Here is a 14,725-nt window from a genome sequence, read left to right on the forward strand (position 1 = left end):
ATAGCTGGGAGTGGAGCCTTGATCTCCTGATTCAGAGTTAGGTGCTTTAATCACTAGACCATGTTTCTTTAAAGCTAATTAGGATATTGGGTATAGTAACTAATTTTAAAGTTAATACATTCATAAAAATCACATCCTAATTTTACCTCCATATAAAATCACACATTTACAATCCCCTTCACTTAAAATAATTCACAAAAAGCAGAATTGGGTGAGGATCGATGTGATACATTCTGCACTCAGTAGTGACAAAAATTCAGGGAAATATATGTCACAACATATTACACCTTTGCTGTTATTCTGAGATTAGGACCACTATGACTGGGACTGCGAACAAAGATTATGACTAGAGATCAGATAAATTACCGTAAAAATAACCCTACTATTCTCTCCCCTTTTATTGTACATAAGACTCCATTGGGTATATCTACACTCCAGTTACGAGGTGTGATTCCCAGCCCGAGTAAACAGACTAGTGCCAGCGCTGCTTGATCTAGCATGCTAAAAATAGCTGTGTGAACATTGCAGCACCACTGGGGGCTCTGGCGAGTCACGAGTCTAAGCCTACCTGACATCTTAGCCTGAGTTGCCGCCAGTGCCACAATGTCTACACTGCTATTTTTAGCATGCTAGCTCTGGCAGGGCTGGCACGAGTCTGTCTCCCCATGCTGGGAATCATACTTCCCAGATGCAATGTAGACAGACCCTTGTAGGCCAAAGGCTTCTGTTGGTCTTTTTCCCCCAAACATCATCTTAATATTTTAGGGAGCTCCTCTTTTTCTTCTCCTGGTTGCCCTTCACTAGCCACATTCTCTAATTCTTAGAGCTTCCACTGTTAGTCCATTGGTCTGGGGTCTTTTTATCCTTTCTCAATTTTGGTCTCCTTTTTCTGTCTGCTAGCTCTTTGAAAAGAGTTCTGCATGAAAGTTTGTAACCCATTCTTTGAATGCATGTAACTTTTTATAAATCTGAAGACTTTTGTATTTCCACTGTCCTCTTTTTAACCTCTTCTGCTTGATTAATCTTAAAATATTTCAGAGCCATCTTTCTAAGTTGAAATGCCAAGATCCTATCCAACTTGTTTTCATTTTTAACAATTAAAATCACATTCAGAATGATTTAAACAGTCAACTGACATCAAAGTGTTTTTTAAAGAAAACCTAGCAGAATTTTTCATACACACAGGTAGTATTCATAATGTTGCCAGTTTAGCTGTCCCAGTGTTGCATTAGGATCAAGCATTAATTTAGGAGCATTGTTGTCTCTTGAAACATTAATGAGACTAAACCAAACTCAGTTGCAGTCTGTGATGTAAATGCCCTGGTGTTTTGAAGAAGCAGCAAGAGCATTTGCAGCTGGTCCTTTCTGGAAAACAAACATAATGGCTAATAACAAAACAGGCCATCAGCACTTTAGTAAACAAGCACACATTCTGTAATGACTTGCCAAAATACTGTTTAAAAATTGTTTACTGTAAAAGAAAAGCCCAGCAGTAAGTGACACATACATCCTGCTACATTGACGGGCTGCCCAGCTCAGCATCTTGGGGTGATTGTCAATGTGTTAGTTGCCAAAATTAATTACAAACACTTTTGTCATCTCTGAAGAAAGAAAGAAAGAAAGAAAGAAAGAAAGAAAGAAAGAAAGAAAGAAAGAAAGAAAGAAAGAAAGAAAGAAAGAAAGACTTTGCAGAGAATTCACTTGGTTAGGTCTTGGAAGAATAGTTTTGGAAAATGTGAAGATTTCAAAAATGGAGCCTAAAGCAAAAACATCTGTTGTTGAGAAAATACCTTTTTTCATAACACTAGTATGCTTTCTGTTATTGGATAGGAATAACAGTTACACAGCTCTGCTCCTATGCTCCAACTACTGTTTGTCTTTCTCAATAGATGATTTACTTTAAGAGAAGAACAATTTAATAAAGTAACACACTATTTTTCTCTCATCTGCAGATTGCTCTCCAGGATTGTGGGGGTTTCCCATGTGCCGGTATTTAAAGGAAGAGGGCTGGTGCTGTGGTCGCAATGCCAGAATGTCAGCGTGCTTAGTATGGTTCTTTTTTCTTTTTCTTCTTTTTTTCCCTACTGGAAGTTTTATCCAGATGTTATAGAATTCATTGTTTTTGGCTTGTAATCCTAGAGCTATGACTTAAATACCAGACTCTACAGAATAACATCATTAATGTTGTATGCATGATAAATTATAGGTAAAAAAAATTGTATTAACCTTCCAACTTTGCACATTTTATATTTGCTGAGGACAGGAAACAATGAAGATAGACAAAAAATATTTTAAAAATGACCAAAAAGGCCACAATTTTGTTGAATTGAATTTAAACAAAGTAATCTTTCAGGGCAATAGGTCATGGCAGTGATTTAAAAGGGATAGTATTCCTTCTACCATCACTGACTTTCCCAAAAAGGTTCATTGTTCATAACACTCAATGTCCTAACTGTACAAGACCATAAACAGGCCTTTTTAACCCCAAAACCAGAGTAGGCCTACACACCTATATAAGCCTTTACACCGGGAAATCATCTAACATTGCACCAAGAGACAGAGTGCTCCTGTACGCTCATTTTACATCAGCACAGGATGATGGACTGGTGCTTAATCTGAGGATAAGGGCATGACCCTAAGTCTTCAACTACTGTGGCATTAGGAAAACGCCACCTCTAGTCTCTGTTTATTTTTAATCCCTTTTCCCAGGATGCACCACAACAGATGCTGTTAGCCTCAATTTCAGCTGCTCACTCACACAGATACCTGCCAAAAATCAACTCAGGCCCATATATCAAGGTTAAAGAGATCAGAGCTAACATTAGAGATCTTAAGACTGAAACATGTCAGGACAATTATACAGGATGTTTTCACCCTTAAATGTGACATCCTCAACAAACTGCATGAAACATTTCAAGTGGTTAAGGATATGGACCAAAATGTAAATTCTAGAACCTCCGTATGTTACCCTAAAACCCTTCACTAAGCCCTCCCAAAATGTTTTACCATCTTCTGTGGTCCCAGTAATATATCCACTATATCCTAGATCAATTGTCATATTGGCCCATTCCTTTCCTTATAGAATTTCCATTTCCCACTCTTTCTTAAGGCTTGTCTAAACTGAAAACACTACAGTGGCACAGCTGCGCCACTTCAGTGCTTCAGTGTAGACACTACCTATACCAATAGGAGGGATTCTCCCATTGGTGTAGGTAATCAACCTCTCCGAGAAGCAGTAGCTAGGTTGTTTACACAGGGACTTAGGTCGGCTTTACTCCGCTCAGGGGATGTGGATTTTTCACACCCCTGACTGATGTAGTTAAACGTACCTAATTTTCTAGTGTAGATTAGGCCTTATTAGTGAGAGACGAAGTAAGCTCAGGCTGCCTTTTGACAAGGATAGAATGATCTATTTCAGAGGCAAACAACCAGCTGGAGATGCCTGTGGCCACACAGAGCAATTATTATTGTTTTGCACCCAGTGCACTTATCTTACCAGAAAAAAGATCAGCATGGTTCCCTTTCCAAACTTTCTCCCTTAAATTATTGGAAAGGTGGATACCAAGAAGTTCTCCTCTGCCCATAGGTGCTATTACTGTGCCAGAGATTCTCTCAAGAACATGCGTGATGAGGGCTTGTCATTTCATCCCATAGGCCAAGGGAATAGGCAGACAGAGCAGTGCAGTTAGAACACTATTCCCTCTGTAGGGAGTGACCCAGCTAGGGTTCCCTGCGAGCTTGCAGTGCACTAATAACTATTCCATCGTTGTTACTTGCATGGCAATTCCCATTTGCTGAACTACAGGAGACCAAAGACACCATAGGGACTGATTTAGAGTCCTTCCTGAGAACTCATATCCACATACAGAGCACTCATTGGTCTGTGCCAGCATGCTAAACAGCTGGCTTTAACTGAGCTGTGCCTCAGCATCACTTGATTCTATTTTGGCATATTTGCATGAAGAGTGGCCTCTCTCTGGCTAATGTTGGTCATCGGTATTCACTAGCACGCTGTGTGTAATAGTGAATTACAGGAGTAGCCAACAGTATCTTACCCGGGGAATCATGCAGCAGCAGGAAAATTTCCAGCTTGGACAGTAGTAACACTGCCCTCCTTTCTAGCTGGGGTTCTCATTCACCTCTGATGGTGACACAGAGACTTGTGGGCTGTGGAGAGCTGCTGCTCTGCAGCTGGAAGAGAGACATCTGGAGTAGGGCAGAGGTCAGCAGTGACCACAGGGCATACCTGCAATAGCCAATTATTCATTGGAAGTAAAGAAGGGAAGTAGCTTTTATGTAGTGTAAATCGCACCTGCTACTCTATAAAAGGTAGGGGAAGGGAGAACTGCAGCTACTTGGAGTGCAGCTGAAGGGAAGTCCTGGGTGCAGGTTGACAGGATAGGTGAGCTCTGGGACAAGGGAGTGGAGTGGGTAATAGAGAGAGGAGCTATGCTGGGGATTTGGGGTATAGGGATGGTATGAGGAGTATGCTGTGCGGTATTTATTTATTTATTATATTGTGGCAATGCCACAGAATGTGTTCACTGCATATTTATCTTTGGTTGCACAGAGAATTTTACTCTTCGGTTGTAATTCCTATAAGTACTATATCTTTCCAACTGTAGAAAAATCTTCCACCCATTTCATATATTTTCTTAATTCTTTGTCACCTTAGATCATAAAAATCAAATACTCTCAAATCATCAGGATTCATGGGCTGAAAAATCTATTTTAAAGGATCTACATGACATTTTAAACTGCAGTCTCTCTAAAGTTTTTATTTTGTTTAACTTTAAGTACTGGAAGTGGAAAATGAACATTTGTGTAGTTGCTAGAGATTTAAAAAGATATTTTAATGTATTGTGCATTAAATTAAAAGATTATTTAAACTATACATTATAATAACTAAAGTGAGCTGTTTTTATGCTTATACTTGTATAGAAATATAGCCAAGAAAAAATAAATTTATTTTGTACTTAGTGCTCTCAAAAATATATATATATATATCCCAGGACATGCAATGATAACGGAATGTATATATATATACATTCCGTCATCATTGCTATATATATATCCTCAAAAATTGAAGAGGATGGATATATATATATATATATATATATATCCTCTTCAATTTTTGAGAGCGCATATATGTAGCAATGATGACGGAATATATATATACATTCCGTTATCATTGCATGTCCTATAAATAAACCCTAAATAACAGAAGTGAACTGATTAACAACCTCTAATGGTTTTAACACTCTTAAGTGTACAAGCTCATGTTATATCACATAATTAATCTTGTAAAATGTCATTTCCACCAGGCTTTATACAATGTGATTATAAAATGCCCTGATAAAGAATAAACATAGAAGTTTAATTTCTTCACTTTTAAAGGCTTTGGAACGAGTTGCGGTCAGCCAAGTGGTAAGTAATGTTGTTTATTTTAACCCTTCTAATGACAAAACTGTTTTCTCTTTTTGAATACTTTTAATACATGACCTTCTCCTGAACTTGTGACTTACTGGATTCTAAAACACTACAATTAACAGAATATAAATCAAAGTCAGAATGATATCATGTTTCAGCACCACAGAATTGCATTTTTATTGCCTTGTCTGCACATAGTGATGCTAAAGTATCTATTTTCTTCAGACAATTAAGAGTCAGCTAACATATATTTTAGAGAAAGTACAATTTTAATATAGTTTTTTGAAAATACCTTATTTTAATAGTAAGCTATTTTATGCTTAATCATGCTGGTTAATATTCTTCGCTAAATCCAAAAGCGCTTCTTTAAAAATTTAAAGTATAAAATTACCTTTCCAAACTCTGGGTGCTTTCTTATACGGACTGATCCAACAGAGAGGCTCCTGGCCCAGTGCAGATCATATTTAGAGGATTCACTGACCCCTTTATTCTGAAGAATCACAGTGTTTTTGGGTCTAGCAACATGGTCACTAGGAGTAAGGGATTAGTTCAGGCTCTTCCCAACTCATTAAATTTTGGTAATTTCTGCAGAGATTTCCAACAATAATGTCACTTGTGTTGTTTTTGAGGCAAAAACATGTCCACAAGGAAATAATATGAAACTGCAAAAATATTGTTCATAAAATACTATGGGGAACCGTGGAAAAAGTTATTTTTCAAATTTTTATTACAATTAATTTTAATAAAGGAGGAGGAGCGGAACTTTAGGTACATCTAACTTTTAAAACAAGTTGAACAGTCGTAAACTAATTTCTGTTATTGAAACAAAAATGACAGTGTAAGATAGTCCCGTGTATTTTAAGAATATTTTATAATTTATATAGCAAGTCAATTATAAAAGCTCCTAATACTATGTAAAAGGCCTTGAACACGCAACTTTTAATTAAGTTAACAAACAGTTACTGACATACCTGGCTCTCTGGGATCGCATTCCATGGTTAAAATTCGGTTAGTAACTAGAGAAATTTAACAGTGTTTTGCCCCACCAGAAGCCTAATCTGGTACTTGGTTGTGTTCCTGAATGTGGTACAGCACACTGCAGACAAAACTCCTAAACCATGTAGGCGAGTCCTCTTATCCTCCTACCACATACTGTTGGGTCCAAATTTTCTCAGAAAGCAGATACAAGCTCAGCACAGGAGCATGACTGGTGTGGATCATACGTGCTAGCCTGAGACCTCCAAAAGCCTGAGATCAAATTAACATAATATTTTAAATTGCATACTCATAAGCTGTTTGAAAATTGAAATGCGAAGACCAGGATGAGCATGAATGTTTAGTAGTTTTTTTCACTGAAAAATATTTATTTGTAACTGCATTTTTATTTGACTATAATTTATGGACAGATATTGAATAACATAAAACCAGAAACTATGTAATATTTTTCACTATAGTATAAGTAATCTACCATCATGTAACCACAAATACAAAAGGCAAATCCCAGATGTCTTCCTAATCTTGCAGGGTAGTGACCAGTAACTTTTTCACTTAGTACTACTGTTGTAGGAGATAGGAAGGTACTGTGATTGAGAATTTCTGTATGATTTATTGCAGCGGCTTGCTTCTGGTGGGAACATCACACTTGTCTCTCATTTTTTAAATCCCTGTCTAAATTCTGTTCTCTGAGTACTTTAAATCATGATTGTGTAATTTATCATTTTTTTGTGTATGCACACTAACTGTACAAGTATTTAATAGACTAGATTTACAGGCCAACTTATCCCCATTGTAAGCCCATTGACTGCAGAGGGTTTACACAGGAGATGCATTTGGCACTACATTTTTAACTGACAAGCATTAACTTTTCTTAAGTAAACACATCTTTCATACCTAAAGGTATGAAGTTTTAAATGCACTTCACTGTTTTTATAAGCGCAGTACTTTCTGCATGGATATCAGTGTTTCAGGGAACTAAGATAAAGTAGCTATAAATAAGAAAATGTTATGACACAGGTAGTATGTTTTCCTTTTGCCTCTTTTTTTATTCATTGGACGAGACTCTGCTCTGAAGTTTGATGGTGCAATTTTGGAATAACTCCATTAACTGCAATAGAGTTCCCTGGGTTTACAAATGAAGATCAGAATTTGGCCCATCTTCCTTTCTTTTTCTATAATCCCTATCCCTTCACCCACTTCCTATCAAACTCTGCAGTTTCCTGTGTTTATTTTTTCTCACAATTATGGTTATGATATCGTCTGACTCATTTTAACTTGCAAACAGGAAAATTAGTAAATTGTCCTGTCAACCAGGTTAATAAGACTGGTTTGAGAGAATACAAACCAGTAATTAGGTAAGGCAGCCAACACCATTCTAGTTACTCTGGTCTTGATTTTGATGCCAACTTTGCAGTCCTGCTGTTCTTTGCTTTCTTTTTTCCAGCTGCCTACAGAATCATTGTTTTATCGAGCTGTTCTACAGGTTATTATAGAGGAATGTTACGGTGTCATCAAAAGGTATGAGACTCTGAGACTAAGGCCTAATTCTGCCTCCCTTACTCTGCAAGTTGTAACTTTTAGCATAAGAATTGCAGAATGAGGCCCTAAATTCTGTCTGTATCTGTTTGTATTATGAATGCAGTCAGTAAATAATACAGGGCTCTTTCATTTGCTCTGAATCCATATGCAGAGCATACCATCCACACAGAGCTCTTGCCCTTCCAGCATTTCAGAGGCATTAGCCCTGTCCTTGGCACTGGACATGTAGGCAACTGTGGAAAATTCACTAAATGCTTATGGGTGGATGGAGATGCCCAGAGAACCTCCTAGTGTGATGATTGACTCCCCCTGCGGGGAGAGCACCCCCAAGAACTAGCAAAGGAACAATGCACTGGGCTTTATCTCAATGGTAACCTTGAAGATAATTTGACTAGTAAAGTTGAGGCCTGGTTAAACCCTCACCGTGTGTTCTTGCCTTCTTCCCTGTGGTGAGCACACCACTACAGCTTTGAGCTATACAGACTATATCTGAGAGTGCTTCTTTATCATAGGTCTCATAGTCAGCTACTGACTTGAAGGCCTGTCAGTGCACATTGAGTTGAGCAGCAGCGAGTCCAAGAGCCAGTGTGGACTCACAGGACCAATGACAAATTGTCTTTGGCATTTGGGGTGGGAGCATAGTTTTTTCTGTCGATGGGTAACCTCCAAACAGAAGAATTTCTTCCTTAACTTGACATTACGTATAATAAAACTACACAGAAGATTTAGCAGAACAAACCATGAGAACTAGGTTGTAAAAACTGAAAGTATGGGCTAGACCAGTGTATGTTATCTATTAAAGTAAAGGTAACATGGGGGAAGTAATAAAGATTGCAGTTTTGAAATTAAAAGAGTTTTAGGCCCAGTTTTAAGCTTGCTAATGTTAGATGTCTCCAGTTTTGATGAAGTAGCTGGAATTTTCTTTGTCTCAGTGAAGCCTTGTGGGATCAGTTCAGCAGTTTTTAAGATGTCAGGTTCCTTATCCAATAACACTTAAAAAGCAGTTTAAGACAATTAAAAGAATGAATTATGATGCCTTGAGTCATTAAGAGCCCATTCTGACTTTTTAGAGCTTCATGTATTCAGTATATATTTTCTTGTTACAACTATGCTGCTTCTGATTTGTAGGATAGATACACTAAATGCATATTTTTTCCAAAGAATCTTTTAAATGCATAGCCATTAAGTAGTCTTCAGACTGCATTTGCCCAAAGGTTTTATTGCATTAGAATAGTAAAAAATACAGTAACAGGAATTTCCTATTTCCCTAAAAATAAAATAAAATTGAAAGTTAATTGACACAAAGAACTTGGAGCCTGACCCAAAGCCCAGTGATATCAATGGAAGTCTTTCTGTCAACTTCAATAGGCTTTGAATAGGCCCACAGTTGAAAAGAATAGGCTTTCTATGAGTTTCCAGTAAAATAGTTTTTAAGAAAATATACCCGTCAAGCTGTGACTCACGAACATGAGTACCAACCTCAGGACAGACTGTTAAGAGGCAGGGCACAAACCCCAAATTGGTTTTATATTCCATACTTAGATTTCACCAACCAAACATCAAGTGCAAACTCCGCAGGTATTATAATAGTCTAACCAGGGAGCCACAGACAGTCCCCTTGGGCACTCCAATCTACCTTGTCACCTAAGCAAGCTTGCTTTTGTGATAGATGGTCCCTTACAGCAAAAATCACAACAATGTTCAGGTTGCTCCCTGTCCCAAAGGACCAGTCACTTACCTGAAGTCAGTTGAACCTTAGATCTCACACCAGAGACAATGCTTGTAGCCAACGCTATAATAAACTATCTAAAGGTTTGTTAATTAGGGAAAGGAAATAAGAGAGTTATTTACAAGGTTAAAGCAGGTAAACATACATACACAAAGGAGTTACAGTCTTAAGTTTCAAAAGGTAATAGAAGCGTTTATAACAAGCAAGCTCTATTTGTTCCTTGAGGTAACCCAGGCTAAACAGTGGGGACCTCTTGCTTATGCCTAGAAAACCTTGCTCTTGAGGCCTTGGCTACACTTGCAAGTTACAGCGCTGTAAAGCCTCCCCCAGCGCTGTAACTCACTCCCCGTCCACACTGGCAGGGCACTTGCAGCGCTGTATCTTCCTGGGTACACCGCTGCAGGTACTCCACATCTCCAAGAGGGATAACAGCTGCAGCGGAGTGGCCACGACTCACAGGTGTGAGTGTAAACGCTTGCAGCGCTGTACTAATCACCTTGTCAAGTGGCCAATCCTCTCCATTGTTGTGACCGGCTGCAGGAATGCGGAAGTGCCGGTTTCAAAGCTCGAACCACAGAGAAAAGCAAACAATTTGCAGCTTGCTTTGAGTGAGTAAATGAATGAGCAGGGGGCCGGGAGTTCGGAACTTGCAAAATAGAGAGCTGACATGCTCCAAAAAGCACTCTCTCTTCTCCCACACTCCCTGTCACAATCCACCCCACCCCCCCGTTTTGAAAAGCACATTGCAGCCACATGAATGCTGAGATAGCTGCCCATAATGCACCACTCCCAACACAGATGCAAATGTTACAAGTGTGGCCACACCACTGCGCTGTCAGCTGTCAGTGTGGACAGACTGCAGCGCTTTTCCCTACTCAGCTGTACAAAGACAGGTTTACCTCACAGCGCTGTACAGCTGCAAGTGTAGCCAAGGCCTGAGAGTCCAAGCAGCACAGAGATACAGTTTTCCTTATCAGGGATTTTTATTCACCTTTCTCTTCTGAACTGCCAGCTCAGCTGATGGGAGGAATTTATTTGCACATCTCCTCTTCCTGGTAGGGATTGGGAGACAGGGAGAGCAATTAACAAAGTCTTTTGTCCTCTGATGTTCCACAATAGTTCATCTGGTGTCAAGTAGTCTTCTGTGTTGGGCAGGACCTAACGCCTACGTTTGGAAGCCAGCATTTCACACTAAGGGCACGTCTTCACTGGCTTGTGTAGTCGTGGCACAGCGCTCTCCCAGGGCTCTAAAAAAACCACCTCTAAGAGGGGCATAGCTATAAGCGCTGGGAGTGCAGCTACCAGCGCTGGTGCACTGTCTATACTGGCACATTACAGTGCTGAAATTTGCAGCGCTCGGGGGTGTTTTTTCACACCCCTGAGAGAGAAAGTTGCAGCGCTGTAAAATGCCAGTGTAGACAAGCCCTTACTCAGGTCCCTTTCCTCTCCGGTGTTTTACACAATTACAGAGATATACAATGCACATACTCAAATACTATCTTAAGATATGTGATACAGATGTTATAAGGGAAATTAATGCATCCAGCAACTTACAAGCATTCAATAAAGTCTAAATACTAAGCACACTTTTATAACACTAATACTTATTTTAACAGTACTAACACACAGGGGAGCCAGACTAATTCCAGCTATGTGTTTGGCAGTATCAAAGTGAGGCATGGGGATCTTGGTATAAATTGGCACCTGGTTTGCTAGTGTTATAGTACCTAACTAATATTTTATGGAAAATCTGTTTGTGCATAAATAATACATTGAAGAGAATATTTGTGAATAGCTAATGTCTTTGGGAATATGATTCTTACAGTACAAGACTACCAAGGTCAGTGAGACCTGGAGCTGTGTGTTATGTAGGTGATGGCTATGAAAGTTAATTCAGACTGAGGGCTGACAAAACATATTCATACATTTTTTTCCTAAGGTATTTCAAATGGAGATTACATGTAATTTGCTAATGTGAGTGCATCTTCTGTTTGCCTTCTGGTACTTTTTCTGCATTGCTTTACCACTTTGCCTCAACCAATTCAAATATTGGGCAAGTTTCTGAAGAGGCACCCTAAATTGTAAATCTGGAAAATTCTGACATTGCCTAATTTAAATGAGAATCACATGCTACACATACATCTAGGAGAGAAATCTGCAAGGCATAAATAAGATCAGAATCACACTTAACTTACATGATCCCTGGATCGACAGTTGGCATTGAAGAAGTTCTGCTTTCATAAACATTGAATTCTTGATAATATTGTCAGGTGACAATATCTTGCATCTGAAGAAGTGAGATTCTTACCCACGAAAGCTTATGCTCTCAGTACTTCTGTTAGTCTCAAAGGTGCCACAGGACCCTCTGTTGCTTGTCAGGTGAGGCACTGAAAATGGACACTGTGTAATGGATCCAATACAATAAAAACAATGTTAGGAGAGGAATAGAAATAAAAAAAATCACCTTCACCTCATTCATAATTTCAGGTATTCATGAGTAATAATATTTTTGGTCTAAAAAGGTCTTTGGGTATTGGTTAGCTTGCTTTGATGTATTTTTAGATAAAAGAAAAAGTAAAACTGAAATAAATTATTATTCCAACTTCACAGAATATCCTATTGTATATGTTTTTAGTGGATCTGAGATTTATGAAACAATAATATGGAACGTCTGTGTTGTGAGAAAATTAAAAGAATAACCTCAATACTACATTTGCAGTGATCGGCATGTTGGTAAAATTTTCTCCAAGTCTTCCTCTTTCGTGGATTATGTCAGAAAGTCTCTGAAGAAGCTTGAACTAGATGAGACAAAGGTAAGCAGCTGATTTCATATTGCATACAGTTCACATATCAATGTAAACTCTAAGAAGTGGCCAGCATTTTGATGGAGCTGTTTGTATATATTATGTGAGCAGCTATTATTACTAGAATATACATCCACATATTCAGCTCTTTGTGAATTAAACAATATTTATCCAAGACAAATTATTTCAGTTTGTATATTCAGTTTGGGGATTAGTTTTCACTTTTATTTTCTTTAAAATACTTTCATTTTAAAACTTATGACTTGTGAGATGCCTTTTTATTTTTATTTTTGTATGATTACTAATAGTCTAAATAATGTTTTTGAAACCCCTCAGAAAATACACTCTAAAGCCTAAGTGTTTATAATTAATGAACATCTCTATTTCTCCAGATACATTTACAATATCCTTTTCCTTCTCCTTTGTCCTCCAAGACATGTGTGGTGGAGATGGGTACTCCACCACATAACTCTTGCATCCTCTTTGTGGCCTAAAATCATAAAATGAGTACTAGACTGTAGATACAGCATCAAAGCCAGTAACAAGGTTTAGCTGAGACCTTTACTCATATGGGCAGATAACGCTTCCTGGTTCATTCAATTTTCCTTACAATCTTACCATGCTCTGATAACATGAAAAGACTCAGTACAGGGTTTGGCCGAGATAGGGTTAAAGCATCTAGATGCCTTTGTAATCCAGGGAAGATAGGTGGATTAGTCTGATTCTGTGAAGGAAGTGGATATAGAACAGCGGGTAAGAACATAAGAATGGACATACTGGGTAAGACCAATGGTCCATCAAGACCAGTATCCTGACTTCTGACAGTGACCAGTGCCAGATGGGTAATAAGTTGAATGGCAGTGTCAATAGTCTTAGATGACTTGGTATAAATCAAGCCTTTCCTTCCCACTTTCTATGTAAATACTCAGAATGGCCTCTATGACCATAGTAACTTAATGCCTCCTTATATTATACCCGTTTTACACATGCTGTCATCCAAAGTAAATAAACACACCTCCCACATGCTTGAGTTTCAGATGAAAGATGTGGATTCTTTTGCCTGTGCTGAAACTATGCTGGTCAGCATGTCATAACTTTCATATTTAATCAGTATTTATGTTAAGCATGCCTCCTGTGTCTTCATTATAGATCCAAATGAACCACTATTCTGAACAAATATGGAGCTATTTCACCTTTATTATTTAAAGCTATGTATATCAGAAAAGCTGAATAGTGCGGCAGAGATAACAGAATAAGTGGCTTTTGCTTAATAAATTAACCCCTTATCATTTTCAGCTTCCCACATAGACCTAAACTTGTGCTCTGAATTGTGCTACCACTGGACTACCATACTGCTCTCAATATTAAAATGAAATATTTTAGCCACAGCTGTAGAAGACCAGAGGACTAGATCCAGTTCATTATATAACCAGATTATGTTTGTGTAAAAAGTTCGAACAATGGAGGGAGGCAGTAAAAAGATCTAAAGAGGATATTAAATAATGCACAAAGTGTACAGTTTTAGAATAAATCTATGTTATATTACATTTACAAACTTATATTTAAACAAATCTGTGCATGGAGAACAAGTATATATTAACGTGTTTCTGATTCTGTAATGACCATCTGTTAATCTTCAAAACTGTGTAAATAAGTGAAGTGTCTAGCTAATCTAACATGCTTCTGGATTGGTTCTCAGTCCTAAGAAATTACTGTGAGAGATGTGGAGTAAAAGAAAACATTTTCATACTAGTCATTATCATTCCAAAGCAGGAAGAGCTACATATGAGAGATTTATATGTGGCTAGAGTCCAAGTAGAAGATGATCAAAAATGGCAAATCCTTAGAAGTCACTTCTAAAAGAGGACCGTGACTGTTTTGTCATTTTCTCACATTAGTAATGTCATCTGTATGGCTATATAGTGTGGAATCTGCCCAAAAAATTCATTATAAATTCCTGCTTTTATGTGATGTACAGTTCAGGATAAAAATGTGCTCCTGATTGGCCTATAAAGTTTCTAAGTGGTTGTTTCTGCCTTGAATGTTGTTACATTAGATCCATTTCATTCTTTGGTGGACAGTCAAGCCTCCCGCTTCCCTGGGGCTAAAAAATAACCCCAGTGGAGGCACTCCATTTGCTTAACTTTTTGTGCAGTTCTGATAGAATGATGGATAGAACATGGGGAAAAGTAGTGGAGTGAGGGAGGGTGTGGAGGAGTGAGGATAG

General features: G+C 38.2%; 1 protein-coding gene across 2 annotated transcripts in view; it reads left to right on the forward strand.

The window, feature by feature from the left end:
• Positions 1-14,725, forward strand: part of METTL25 (methyltransferase like 25) — a 112,740-nt gene that overhangs the window by 80,447 nt on the left and 17,568 nt on the right. The window contains exons 6-9 of one of the 2 annotated variants that reach the window (XM_005279091.5): positions 1,953-2,047; positions 5,398-5,427; positions 7,871-7,944; positions 12,414-12,507. In XM_005279091.5, the coding sequence (XP_005279148.2) occupies positions 1,953-2,047; positions 5,398-5,427; positions 7,871-7,944; positions 12,414-12,507 (293 nt within the window). Of the gene's footprint in view, positions 1-1,952; positions 2,048-5,397; positions 5,428-7,870; positions 7,945-12,304; positions 12,371-12,413; positions 12,508-14,725 lie in introns of those variants that run through there. The other variant, XM_042850882.2, reaches the window with a different exon arrangement.

The sequence above is a fragment of the Chrysemys picta genome, chromosome 1, assembly GCF_011386835.1.
Source record: "Chrysemys picta bellii isolate R12L10 chromosome 1, ASM1138683v2, whole genome shotgun sequence".
NCBI lineage: Eukaryota > Metazoa > Chordata > Testudines > Emydidae > Chrysemys > Chrysemys picta.